The sequence below is a fragment of the Heliangelus exortis genome, chromosome 2, assembly GCF_036169615.1.
Source record: "Heliangelus exortis chromosome 2, bHelExo1.hap1, whole genome shotgun sequence".
In the NCBI taxonomy this organism is placed as follows: Eukaryota; Metazoa; Chordata; class Aves; order Apodiformes; family Trochilidae; genus Heliangelus; species Heliangelus exortis.
Window position 1 is genome coordinate 30,429,857 of NC_092423.1, and position 13,760 is coordinate 30,443,616.

At 39.2% G+C, this 13,760-nt stretch overlaps 1 protein-coding gene across 2 annotated transcripts in view; it reads right to left on the reverse strand.

Moving 5' to 3' along the window:
• Window positions 1-307: 307 nt before the first annotated feature.
• Window positions 308-13,760, reverse strand: part of ANO10 (anoctamin 10) — a 118,458-nt gene continuing 105,005 nt past the window's right edge. For both annotated transcript variants that reach the window (XM_071735418.1, XM_071735419.1), the window contains one exon: window positions 308-1,188. In XM_071735418.1, the coding sequence (XP_071591519.1) occupies window positions 1,153-1,188 (36 nt within the window). In that variant the 3' untranslated portion in view covers window positions 308-1,152. The remainder of the gene's footprint in view (window positions 1,189-13,760) is intronic.

Sequence of the window (13,760 nt, forward strand, 5' to 3'; positions counted from 1 at the left end):
GGTTATGTTTCTCTGCCGTAGGGGCCCTGTGGCAGAAATGTGAAATGTGCAAAGTAGGCAGATACCTCAGTTAATATAACAGCAGATTTTTCCTAACAGAATTGCAAAAAGTGTTGCATATTCTAGGTGGGTTACATCTACCAGACAGGAAGGTCACAGCAGGAGAAAGCAAATTGACTCAAGGTCACAGGAGCAAACACTGTAGATTTTGCTCCTGCTACTGTCAGAAAACAACAAAACATTAGGAAAATCACCTATTTATGAAACACAGGAAAAATAATCAGATATTCACTACATACACGAGTACTGGTATATTCAGTATCAAGTTTAATTGATCTGTTACTATCAGTTCATTTAATCAAGAGACCCATCATACAATAATGCAGTTCAGGAGCCTGGGAAGTGATACCAAAATGTAATGTAAATTAAAAAAATAAATATAACTCATAAATTACTGATCAGCAGCCTGTTTCCTACTGAATAGTTTTAGCTTGGCTTTTGAAAATATTTTGGTTGTCACTTATTTAGATGACTTGCATACAGGAGTATATAACACATACTTTATAATATTTATATTCAAATATTTCTCAGATAATATAGGAAACAATCATGTATTTGCTTATGCACTCTATAAAACGTTTAAATTAATTTGCTGTGTGCAAACAGTAGCTAATAAGCTATATGTATATTGAAATAATATAGGATTGATTAGCTATTGTAATAAAGGAACAAGAGGACCAACAACCCCAAAGGGGCAGTACACCATGAATTAAAGTCTACCTTCTTTTTTGCTGAATTTTACAAAGTTACAGTTGAAAACTCTAGTTAGCTTCTGGATGCTTACTCATAGAATCTGCTTTCAATCACTTAAAGCCTGGCAGATTTCAGCCAGACCTATCCTAATCCGGAGTGCTCTGTGTGGTGTGAACTTCATCGATTGCATGTAAGAAACGAAGAGAAAACATCTTTTCTTTGCAGCATCAGGCAGAGAGTATTTACCAAGTTATCGTATAAGCAGGTGACACCTACTGAATAGATGGTGGGGTGCAGACTCCGAGCACTACACATCACCATAAACAAGTGCAGAAGAAGCACCTGGGTTGACACGTGACTGCTGTAGTCATCCTCCTTCCTTCCTTCTTTCCTCCGTGTTTACTCCTTCAGTGACTCAGCCGCGAGCTGCATTTGCTGCGAGAGAAGGGAGAGAAAGAAGAGGCAGGCTAAGGGCAGCGTGACAGATTACACCCAGCAGCTACATCCCACAGCAGCAGACTGCTGAATCCAACTGCATAATAAACCTACACAAAACAATTAACTCCAGCTTCGGTAGCTAAAAAACAAAAACACAAATCTGTTTGCTCCTGGCTTTTACCCACAGCTCAGTTTTAACAGAGGCATCATCGCTTTTCCCACCCAAAGACTCGGCAAATGATGATGCAATTTGTGAGTTACTTAATTATTTTCATGCTAAATAAATCCTTAGGCTGAAATTAAGGGGCCCAACAGATACAGAAAAAACAAACACCTTCCCCCTCAGACTCATGACCAAGGGGAACCGCTGTAAGACTGGCAAAATGAGAAGCCAGGGGAAATTACTGCTGCACTGGACCTGTCTTTTGCCAATCCTCTGTGGGATAACCAAGAGCTGCTTGAGCTCTTCTTAGGAAGCACTGGTTGCTACCTAATAACTTAGGAAGTTATACTCTTATAATTTAGGAAGACACCAAAATCCAGGCTGGAATTAAGGAGGTTTATCTCTGAATCACAGATCTGTTTGTCTGTTTATGAAAACACAGGAAGGTACTTTGAGGTAACTTTGGATAAGCAAAATGCTCACCACAATGAAGGACTTTGATATCAGAACCTCGGACACAAAGGAAATTACAAAAATTAATTATTCCTTGTCATAGCAGATACTCATGCTGAAGACACAAATGCAGTCTACTTAGTCAGCAGGAGAATCTACCTACTGGCCAAGCACTATGTACATTTTTGAATGCACATTATTTACCGATACAAAATTTTAGCTCACTGTGAAGTCTTCAATACTGTAGAGGGTTGTTTTTTTTTTAATTTTTAGAAAAATCATAGAAGTCATTTAGCCTTAAAACTTAAGTTTTTAAAGGAGACTAAAATGTCAGTGAACTACTGACACAAAGCTATCCCACTTTCCTATTGCACAAATGCTGTGTCCGTAACTCAGTATTTCTGTAATGCCTACTCTCCTTCTCCCTCTCCTTTTTTTTTTTTTTTTTTTTTTTTTTTTTCTTGTTTCTGCTTTGAACAAAAACATCCTGTGATATAAAGCAGACTGCTGTGGTGGTATGTGTTATTTCCAGCCCTGTGGCTAACCAGTTTTGTTTTCATTATCTTAGGACGTTACCAGAGAGACCTCAATGTGAAACCAGAATAACAATTCCAGGCGTCAAAAATATCTGCTGAGTAAGAGAAGCCAGGGCCACTCTCTGAAGCTTCTTGTTCAAGAGTATGTTTTATGATATGGAATTTGCAGAGGCAGGAAGAGAGAGGTTTAAACTGTGCCAAAAGCATCTCACACATCACCTGAGGTTATCAGCTAAGGGCACTGCAGAGTCTTGGAAGGCTGGAAACCACCCTGATAGACTAAAAAATAATTACAGTGACTAAAGTCCCCAAACAATAAGACTGAGAGACAACAGCAAAGGAAGGAGACTGGGTGGAGACCAGCCCAAAGGACAGGGTGAGGAGCAAAGTCAAGGACATGCACAGCACTGCTGGTGTCCAGCATGAAGGCTGCCTCAGAGGCAATTTGGCAGACAAGGAAAGAAAAAAGGCAGGACATGAAAAACATGAGTGATCATATGAAGAAATAACTGATTCCAGCTCCTAAGCAGCTGGGTAGTTGCTTAATCATCTACCTAGTGGTAGATGAAAAGGTCCTTCTAAGTTAAAGTTCTTTCTTTTATCCTTGTACTTGAGTTTATACAAATGGCTCAGTGCACATGAGCTACTAGAAAGACAAATAATTAATAATGCTACCAAAAAAAAAATTGGAAAAGACGAAACCACAAACACAGTGGGTGCTTTAATTCGAATCCTATCCTGTAACATAAAGATGTCAGATTGCTTTAACACAACACGTTCTAACTTTGCTGCTAGTCTGTGCCTGAAGCCATTCCAAAACATTACTCTGCATGATAAACCCCATGTACAATAACTCTTCTTTACTATTTTTATCCGTATTTCAATGCCATCTTTAAGGGAAGTAAAATTAGTTTGTGATGCAAATATTTATATTCTTCTCCATAGCAACAGTGCAGAAAAAAAGCCATAGCTAAGTGCTATGGCAGATTCCTCTTCAGCATCCTGATTCATTTATTGCAATAAATGTCTGTATGAAACTACAACATCTTAATTAGAAGTGACTTCTACCTCTATTGCAAAAACATACCAAGAAGATGCAGAAGACAGCAACTTAATCCAGTTCATAATTCATCTAATTCAAACCTAATTCTCTTATTTTCGAATGATGCCTTAAAATTCAGAGTGCTGTTGTAATTGTACAGGGACTGATGAGCAACACAGAAAACTAGAGAGGTATTTTTATTTTCAGATTTCTGCAGGGCTCACCAAAGTTTGGAAAAAACCCCAAACATGTGACTATTAATGATGACTAGATGGTAATTTGGCAAAAAAATCTGTACGAGCAGTACTACTGTCTTTCATTTTTGAAGGCTCTCCTAATTTTAACTGTGGTAATCTTAGGCTAGTGTTTCCTCATGCTGGCAATCTTATGTTAGTATATTTTAATTGTATGACAAACAAACAAAATTCCCAGCTTCATCGGTGGGCCAGTGAGTAGAAAAAACCCTTAAAATAGCTTCACATGCTGCCAACAGCACACACAGCCTGGGCAAAACCATCCCAAATGCAGTCACTCATGTAGTTCAGGAAATGAATTGTAAGCAATGTGAGAACCCCAAGAGCTGCTTATTTCATGTCTTCTTTATAAATTCTAATACCAAAACATACATCACAGTATCTGGCAGCACCAGGCTCCCCAAAGAGCTATCACCTCAGCAAGCAACACATGGTGGCACCATTAGTGAAACTCTTTGCCAAGTACAGGCTGAAGAATTTTTAAATCTTCTTCTACTGTGAAAGGAGATTTTTCTTTTTATTGGGACCATAGTTCTCTAGGACAAGATTTAGGAAAGGTACCATTTTTTTTAATCTCATATGAGAAAGAGAACTCACAAAGTATATTTAACATCACCTTTCCCTTGATGGTCTCAACAGGCTCAGTGAAAAACCTGTGGGACTTACTTAAGTACTCTTCCATCAAAATGACACCTCTTAAGTGGCATTTTAAAACACAGAAAAAGAAATTAAAATCTATTTTTAAAGCTACTAGTTATATCATGCTTGTAACCATGCTCAGTTGAGGTGTGCTAAAAGCCTCTGAAAACTGACCAGAGGCATGGTTCAGAAATGAGGTAGCTCACTGAACCATTCACTCTTCATTTACCATCAGCTGAGAATTAATAGCAAAAGGTTTATGCTTCTGTTCTGCAGAACAGGTGGCTGGTGCATGACAACCATTGGAACAGGTTGCCCAGGGATGGACGAGTCACCATCCCTGAGGGTATTAAAACAACAGGAAGATGTGGCACTCCAGGAGATGATTTAGTGGTTAAGGTGGTGTAGGACTGACAGTTGGACTCAGTGACCTTGAAGGTCCTTTCCAACCACAATGATTCTTCTTAAACCTCCTTCTTAAACTGATGGTGGAGCCCTGCCCCTTAGCAAGCAAGGCCTGGCTCTGCACAGCACTCGGGACCACATCCCTTTCCTGTTGCATGGCTCTGATAACTTCATGGTCTGGTTTATGAAGCACACTCTGCAGCAGTAGCCTGTGCATGCAATACTCTGAAGCGTGTGTTTAAACTAATATGGGTTTATTTTAGGGGGGTACAGTAGATTTTATTCTATAAAACCTACCGTTAGGAATCACCCTAAATATTTATCTGCTGTAACTTGGCACATCCGCTATTTCCTTTCTATTAAGTTTAAATTTCTTTGCAAAACACATGTAATACAATTAGACAGTGCTTTTAGTAGAAATAGCAAAACCTCTTCAATGTGGTCTACAAATAGGCTTTACCAGTCAATTAGATTCCACTTCATTTCAACATTAAATTTTCTGAAAACCCTTCAATAAAACATAACTGATACTTTCACACCACAAATGCAGCTGCATGCCAAGGCTGGGAGTCTGGCTACTTCTTTCATGGATTCACAATCAGAAAGAAACACAAAATAAATTTCAGTACACAAATTTTTGACTGTAGGGAACAATGACAGGTACCTGTCCAGTTAGAGGGGTCTGCAGGTGTCTGATTTTGTGCTTCAGTGTTGTGACCATACATGCAAGTAAAAGAAACAGCTACAAATATGAACAGAAACAAATATCAACACCACAAACCTCAACTAAAGCAAAACTGGTTGGGTAGCCAAGGGAGTTATCACCACCAGCACTTGGGCTTTCATAGAATCATAGAATTGGCTGGGTTGGAAGGGACCTCAGAGATCATCAAGTCCAACCCTTGATCCACTACCGCTGCAGTTACCAGACCATGGCACTGAGTGCCACATCCAGTCTCTTTTTAAATATCTCCAGGGACGGAAAATCCACCACTTCCCGGGGCAGCCCATTCCAATGCTTGATCACCCTCTCAGTAAAGAAATTCTTTCTAATGTCCAACCTAAACCTCCCCCAGCACAACTTGAGACTGTGCCCTCTTGTCTTGCTGAGGGTTGCCTGGGAAAAGAGACCAACCCCCACCTGGCTACCCCCTCCTTTCAGGGAGTTGTAGACAGTAGTTTGCTCAAACCACAGCCTCAACTGGAATCCAGGTCACTTCTGCACGGCACGGGGAGAACCATGACCCTCCCTCAGGTTCAAACTCTGTTGTGCATGGAGCTCATGGATGGATCCCAAGATGCCCTGCATCTCACCCTGACCAGTCAGGCTGTTTTGAACAAGAACTCTGTATGCCCCAGCAGGATGCTTCACTCTGCCCCTGTGGCTGAGAAGCCTGCGCTGCCTTTCACCAACCCTGCCTTGCAAATCCATCTGCGGCCTTCTTGCTGCACTAGAAGATGACAGAGATAACTCAGCATTTCTGCTCATTTCACACACACTCATGACCTAGTAAAACACTCTCAGCTGTCCTGTGTGGTTTCTATGGGACAGCCAGCATTTCACCAGGTGGCTAACAGTCCTTGCATCTGCTTGTCTATTTAAAGCTGATTTCTTGCACTTGCTGAGCTCTGAGTCAAATGCTTAGAACACTGTTATTTTCCAGTTATGATTGGTCTTGGTAAGCCAGACTAACTACTCTTAATGGTTGGACTTGATAATCTTAGAGGTCTTTTCCAACCTTAATGATTCTGTGATTAATTTTACCACTGTGCGTCTAAACACCCATGGACAATTCAACTACAACCTGAGGAAAACAATTAAAAGAAAATAACTTAAAAGCGATAATCAATGAAACTAGGAGTTAAATACTCACTGTTTTGGTACTTCTCAATATGCATATGCAACACACATATATGTTTGTCTATATGAAGAACAGACATGCAAATAGCCATATAATTAATTATAAGAATACTCAAAGGCAGATGTTTCTAATCAGCAGTTACAACTTCTGCTTTTTCTGTAGTCACCATGTAGAACAGCTCATTAGCAGTTTACTGATTAAGTGTACTATTACATGGTAACTTTCTCACTTCCTCAAATTAATTATAATATGAAAACATGGTTTGTATTTATTAAAATCTTTCTTTCCTAGTGGTGCACAGTCACAAACAAAAGTAGTTTTTCAGACCTTGAGCTGTTTCCTGACAACTGCAAGAACTTACCTCAAGGTTTCCACATGTGGCATTTAACACACTGCAGGAAACGAAGCTGAACAAACTTGAGGTTTGGGGTAACTTTTAAGCCTCACTTCTGACTGACCCAGTTTTTAGCAACCTCTTAGTTGCCACAGATGGAGATAAGGGATGCTTGTTTACAGTAGCAATAAACACCTTCTAGACTAGTATACTTATGCTTATAAACCCACATAGCCACAATATAACACAGAATGCTTACTTTCAGAAACTCATCCAGCACAACCCTTAAGTCTTCTTGAAAGCTATCGATTTCCCAAATACTGTTTCCTCCCTACTTAAGTAATATGATAGATTTACCCTTCAAGACTTTTAGAGACAATTTTGCAGCTTCCTTATTTAGCAGAGCCAATACCAAAGGACCTGTGATGCTGCAAACCAGTGAAAACAAGTCACTTTAAAGAAAATCTGCCAAAATGCAGATTTTTGATGGAGAGGTGAGAAGATTTTTAAACTGAAAATAACAAACAAACACTGAACTATTTAGCTATCACAAGAAGGACTCTCTCATGAGTGTTCCATAAGCAGAGCACTGCAGCTATTATTCTCCTTACCCCTAGGCTGCATCTGGAATATTGAGGTTAGGATTGGGCCCACCAGTTACAAGAGGGATAGTGATCAACGTCACCCAGTTTAGCCATGGGACTCAAGAGTTGATGTATGTACCCTGTGAGAAAAAGGCTGAGACACTTATCCATATCTAGAAGGAGGTTAGCAAAAAGATGGAGTTGAGGTGGACAGCAAAAATGAAGTGGTCTTAAAGAACCAGAGATAAAAAGAAAATCACTAAAAAGATAACTAAACACTCTAACAGGGCCCAGGGAGGTTTCAGAGTCTCCTTCCTCGGAGATTTTCAAGATCTGACTGCAAAAAGCCCCAAGCAACTTTGCCTGAATTTGGTGTTGACCCTGCTTTGAGCAGGGGGTTGGCCTAAAGAGGTTCTGAGGTCCCTTCCAGGCTGAGAGATTTTTATTTTTGTTCCTACAGAAATTGTGGCAGAAAAGCTTGTCTGTAATCTACAGATCTGAAGTGGGATCTGCTACAACAAATAGCTGGTAAAAGCAAAAAAAAAAAAACTCCTGTCTTTCTTTTCTTGTATGCCCAATTCATGACAGAATACCAAGTAAAAAGATAAATGTTAATGAAACAGTAATTTTGCAAAATCAGTAAGTGCAGAGTCAGGAAAACTTGCAGAATCACACAATATGTGCCTTAGAGCATTGTGCCTAACAGCACTGTGAGCCACAGCAGACAAAGAAACCCATTTGTAGTAAATCCTTTCCAAGACTTCTTTTCTGGTTTCCTTCATATTGTCTCTGATTTAAATGGCAAAGTATTAATGAATACTCATTACAATATTCTTACTGTAATAGTCACCCTTTGTTGAACCTTCTTTCAGTTCAATAGACAGTATAAAAAACATGGAAAAAATAGTAGAAACCACTTTAGATAGTATCCTCATATTTTCTTCAAAAGTGCAGGGTACATATTCTGACCCTCAGAACATTTGTTTTTATCTTGGTTTAGTTCATAGTCTTTTAATTTCAGTTTCTTCACCGTATCTGATCAGACAGTTGCAAAAGTAAAAGACAAACACACCAAGTTAAACAACACATCTGAACGTCTACCAAAGAGCGTGGTCTCTGACCACACTCACAGGATGCAAACACTGCCCTTTACTTTATGCAATTATCTCTCATCCAATAAGCAGCCAGTCAATAGATTTTGGAGTCAGAAACTATTGATTAACTATGAGATCAACAATGCAAAAATATCCAAAGTGACATGACCTTGACTGAGCTTCAGAACTGAGGGACAGACAGCACGGCCCTTCTGATCCATGCCTGTCATGCACTGCTTTAATTTGCTGACCCGGATGAAGCAGATTTGACTACAGTTTAAGGGTGCAGCACATCAACAATATTTTAAGGATTTCAGGGTGAGCTGTGATGAAATTTATTTTCTCAGGTGTTTCGGATAATGTTAACAACCATGGTTACTAGTTAACCATTGTGAAGAAATTGGTAAAGCAAATCATTCCTCCTTGCTGAAATTTTAACAAGTTTGGGGTTCCTCACTAGGCACGATGTCCCTGAGCATACACTTACCCTTTCGAAGAGAAACACCCTGCACTTTTAGAGTTTAACTCTGAAATATAAACCCCTAAACTCTGAAACATAAACACTGCACATAAACCCCTAATGTATGGATATTCCTGACACTGCAGTGGAACTACAGACATAGATGAGTTTGCCAACAGTGGCACCAACTGCAACAGCAGTAAACACCCTGGCCAAGAACCAGGTTGCTCACCATACACTGATTTACTGTGTAAGCTCACATGCTTTGCACTCACCCTGTCTCATGATCCAGGAGGCACAGCTGAGAAACAGCAAAACCAGCTGCTGACTACGTGCCAGCACCAGAGGTGAGGGACTCGAAGGCCCCGCGGTGAGGTGACCCAGCTGCCCATCCTCCTCATGCTTTGGCCTGCTGAATGCTGAAGGACTCAGGAGATGTCAAAACCACACAGCTCACCACAGCTTCTGAGGGAATATACATTTCCACTTAACACCTTCAAGATGAACAAAGCTACGTGAGGTCTGGGCTTCCATTTTAAGAACTTGAGGTTGGAAGGGATTCACTGGGCTACAGACACAAGCCTCTCAAGTGCACAAGCCCAAATCATAGAGGCTTAGCCCAAATGAGACCACTTAGCTCCTATTCCACTGTTAAATGTGCCAAAATCCACACAGTATTTGCCAACATCCTGTATCAAGATCTATTGTACAAAAGGCAAAAGACTATTTTAAACTATTTAATGCCACAAAAAGGACAAAGGAAAACACCAAAAGCAGGAACACCTCTCCATGTTATCCATAAACCAGCAGGAAATAAGACTCCATGAAAAGCCAAGATGATCTCTCAAGATTCATTATTCCACACCTTTGGAAGAAGACAAAAAAACACCCCGTAAGTGCCACTACTTTCTGATTGTCACCAGAACCCAGGCACACCAGGCCCAACACCTAAGCACCCAAAACACCAGTGCCCTGTCCACCTTCTGCTCTGCCAGCAGACACAAAGGCATGCCCAGCTCCATCCCAGACCCAGCTTGCCTGAATAATAAACCCAGGCCCAAACTTCTTTCCAAATATATTAATCTGTGGATCCATGCAGAGCCCTACTCAGTTTCCAGAAAATTAGTAATAGCAATCTAGATTGGACTCCAGATCAGAAAAAAAAGAACACATCTTCAGGCATTATTTATAATCACTATATATAATTATTTTTAGTGCTTGATTGTAAAAGTTCCTGTCTGTCTGTCTGCTTTTTCACTAGAAAAATCAAAGTACTCATGTGAGTTATATCAATGCTCTGCTCATCAGTATTGCTATGCCCTGGGCACTCTTCCCTCCATAGATCCCTTTTCAGAGCCATCTGCTGTCAGAGACCCTAACAAAACTGTATGGGTTTCTGCGTCAAATATTATCAGCAATTTCTTTTCAAAGCCTTATGAAATTATTTTTTAATAATGAGCAAGCTATGGAAAATCAGAACTGTGTAATAGCTACTAATTTCTGGCTGAAGAGAATTTTTAAGCTGCTTTGTTACATGAATAGATGCAATGATCTGTAGATACACTGAATATTAGCATGTGCTCTTTGAGATCTGCTTTAGTGCCTTGGAATACCCTACACTATATAACTGAGCAATTATAGAAAAATATTTTAGGATGAGGTTTACATGGGAGAAGATGTACAAATTATTTCTGACTACTTAATTTTATTATTTTTCAAACCCTGTAATTCCAGTTTCTCTCTGCTAACTTATTTTTTTGTACAAAACAATGCATAAAGGCTTAAGTAGATTATTTGTATTACAGAAAATACATATAAACCTGTAAGAATTTGTTTTAATAACATTGTAGCTTTTAGATTTGGAACTTCATATTGAAACTGTTAACTTCCAAGCAAAGCATGACTAATTATAAAAAAGGGTAAGCATATTGAAGTTATTTTACTTTTTCAACACTGTATAACTATGTGTCTTTTCCACAGTCAATTTTCATGCGCTTTGATAACATTCCTCCTTATTTCTTCATTTTAATTTCTGACAAGTATTTTTGCTTTCTTCTACTAAAGAATTTTACTCCCTTTCCTTATTTATGCCTTGCTAATTCTTTGTCCTGTGTTCTGCTGTCGTAGTTGCACCCTCTCCTTTAGGTTTTTGCTTCCAATTTCTTCAAACCGAGATATTGTTCTCTTCTACATCTAAGTTCACTGGTTGGTAAGGGTGCTGGCAGAAAAAATGCCAAGAGGAGTAGTCCTGGAGCCTGGCAGCTCCCAGGTGGGAAGAGAGCCACACTCCTCCTCCCATTCCCGTCCCTTCTGCTCTGCTTTTCAGGAGCAGTGGGAAGGAAAGGATGAACCAAGTCCTGCTAGCACAGCCCCGCTTTGCAGCTCTGCTCTGAGGGGATGGATAAAGCCTGGCAACAAACTGAAGCCTAGAAATAAATGTGTTGAACAGATATAGAATCATAGAATCATAGAATTGGCTGGGTTGGAAGGGACCTCAGAGATCACCGAGTCCAACCCTTGATCCACTACCGCTGCAGTTACCAGACCATGGCACTGAGGGCCACATCCAGTCTCTTTTTAAATATCTCCAGGGATGGAGAATCCACCACTTCCCGGGGCAGCCCATTCCAATGCTTGATCACCCTCTCAGTAAAGAAATTCTTTCTAATGTCCAACCTAAACCTCCCCTGGCACACTGCTTCAGTCCAGCCTCTGTTCTGGACTGACCACTTTCTATTGCTTCAGTGGAAATTAGAGCTAATGGTGCCCGCTTCAGCATGCACCAAGGGATTAACTATTGCAATGAGCATTAAATGGCCACACTAATTTAATTCTGCTGGACCTGAAGGCTTTGCTTTGAAATGTTTCTTACATGTTGTGCAGTGCTTTTTCTGGGTACTCTGGGTCACCAGTGCCATCACGTTTCTATTGCTCAATTTTAATCCCTCACAACAATAAATGTATACCTAGGATGCAACCACAAATATCTAAAATATTTTCTCTCCAGCACATCAGCTGTAGCACACTAGAACTCTGTCCTGTTGCTATAGGACCACCATAGAACACTACCATTCATCTGAAAATACATTGCTTTATAAATTTTATAGTTAAGATGCTTGTAAAATAAGTTGTTACGTCTGTCAGACAAACCAGATTTTAAAAAATCATGCCAGTAAGTGCTGTCAAAGGACTCTAAGCGAAAGTTTAAGATATGATATGGTTTTGCATCAATAAAGTGAGATCTTATTATCCAGTGAGTCACTGTAAATTTATCTGACAGTTTAAGATGGAAGGTGAACACATATTTCCACAGATCCTTCAGGGCAAATCAAATACACAAGCCGGGACAGAACAAATAATTACAAAATATTAACAAGCTGCAGAAATCCATTTTCTGCACCTTGAGCTTGATAATACGTCAGTGTTCATATGCTCATGTTTCCCTTTTGGCACTGGAAACAATCAGAAAACAAAAAGTGAAAATTCCATATGCCATATAGGACCAACCGCATATAGGAACTGCAAAACTCATGGCAGTCATTTATATCCTTTCCTAAAATAATAATAATTTACAGGCATAGGAAAATGCCTGTAAATTCTTCAGTAATCTAACGCAAACACCTCTCACACACAGACAAAAAAAAAAAAAAAAAAAAAAAAAAGAGCACAGAATTGTCTGTATTAATAGGAAATAATACTAATTACTAATGATGTAAGCAAACACATCAAAGGAAAAGAGTATGCCCAGTAGGCTGTGGTTTACAATAAGCCAGTGTAAGAGTGCATCTGCAAAAATAACTCAATAGCACAGACACAGATTCCCCATTCTCTCTCTCTCTCTCTATACCAGTATACTGCATCCATACATATACAAAAAGTGTGAAACAAAGCATATACACAAGAGAAGAGCAAATAAAGAAGATTTTTACAATGCTAGTTCCATGGGAATGAGCAGTCAGTATAATGCTTATATTTAAAGAAGTCTTATGAACAATGTTATCATGAGGCTGTTAGGCTTTGGTTTCCATGTGTTGTTTCTTTAGTTTTTTTGTTACCTTGAGAATTCTCTTCCTTATGTCTTCCTCATTTGTAACTTGTGAAATCTGGAATTGGCTAATATTGCCACCATAATGTTATGAGGAATTCACACTTCAGAGCAGCAAAGGAGATCTTCAGCAGACACTATACTTAAAGGCTAAGTAGCATTAAGCATTAATTTAATATATATAATAACGTTACTCTATACTGCTAAGCATTAATCTCCTATATAAATAACCTTCAGATAATTACTCCTGAATTTTGCAGCCTTATTAAATTGTGATCAAAGAAATGTATCCCATTGAAACTGCCATCTGCTGAACTTGCTTCTTGAGTTTTTTTGATCTTTCTGTGACATGGGAATAATCACAAATACTATTGGGGAAAACATAAATAACACCTTAACAAAATTTGCTCTCTTACAGAATCTGAAGGGTTCAACTAAAAAGAAAAAAAGAACTCTTTTCCCCATGTTAGTGAATAAATTAATCTTTTTTTCTTGATTTCTGCTGATGGGTGAAAATAAAATACAACTCAGAATTACTAAAAGCCATATAAATACTCTTGTATAGATGCTTGTGCAAAAAGCAGGAACCTCCATAGTGGCATTTAAAATAATCTTGGTTTTGAAACAGACATAAATATTCATCTGATTCAGGAGATAAGCTTACTACTAATTAGTAGAGAAAGGAAAAAACTGCTCCC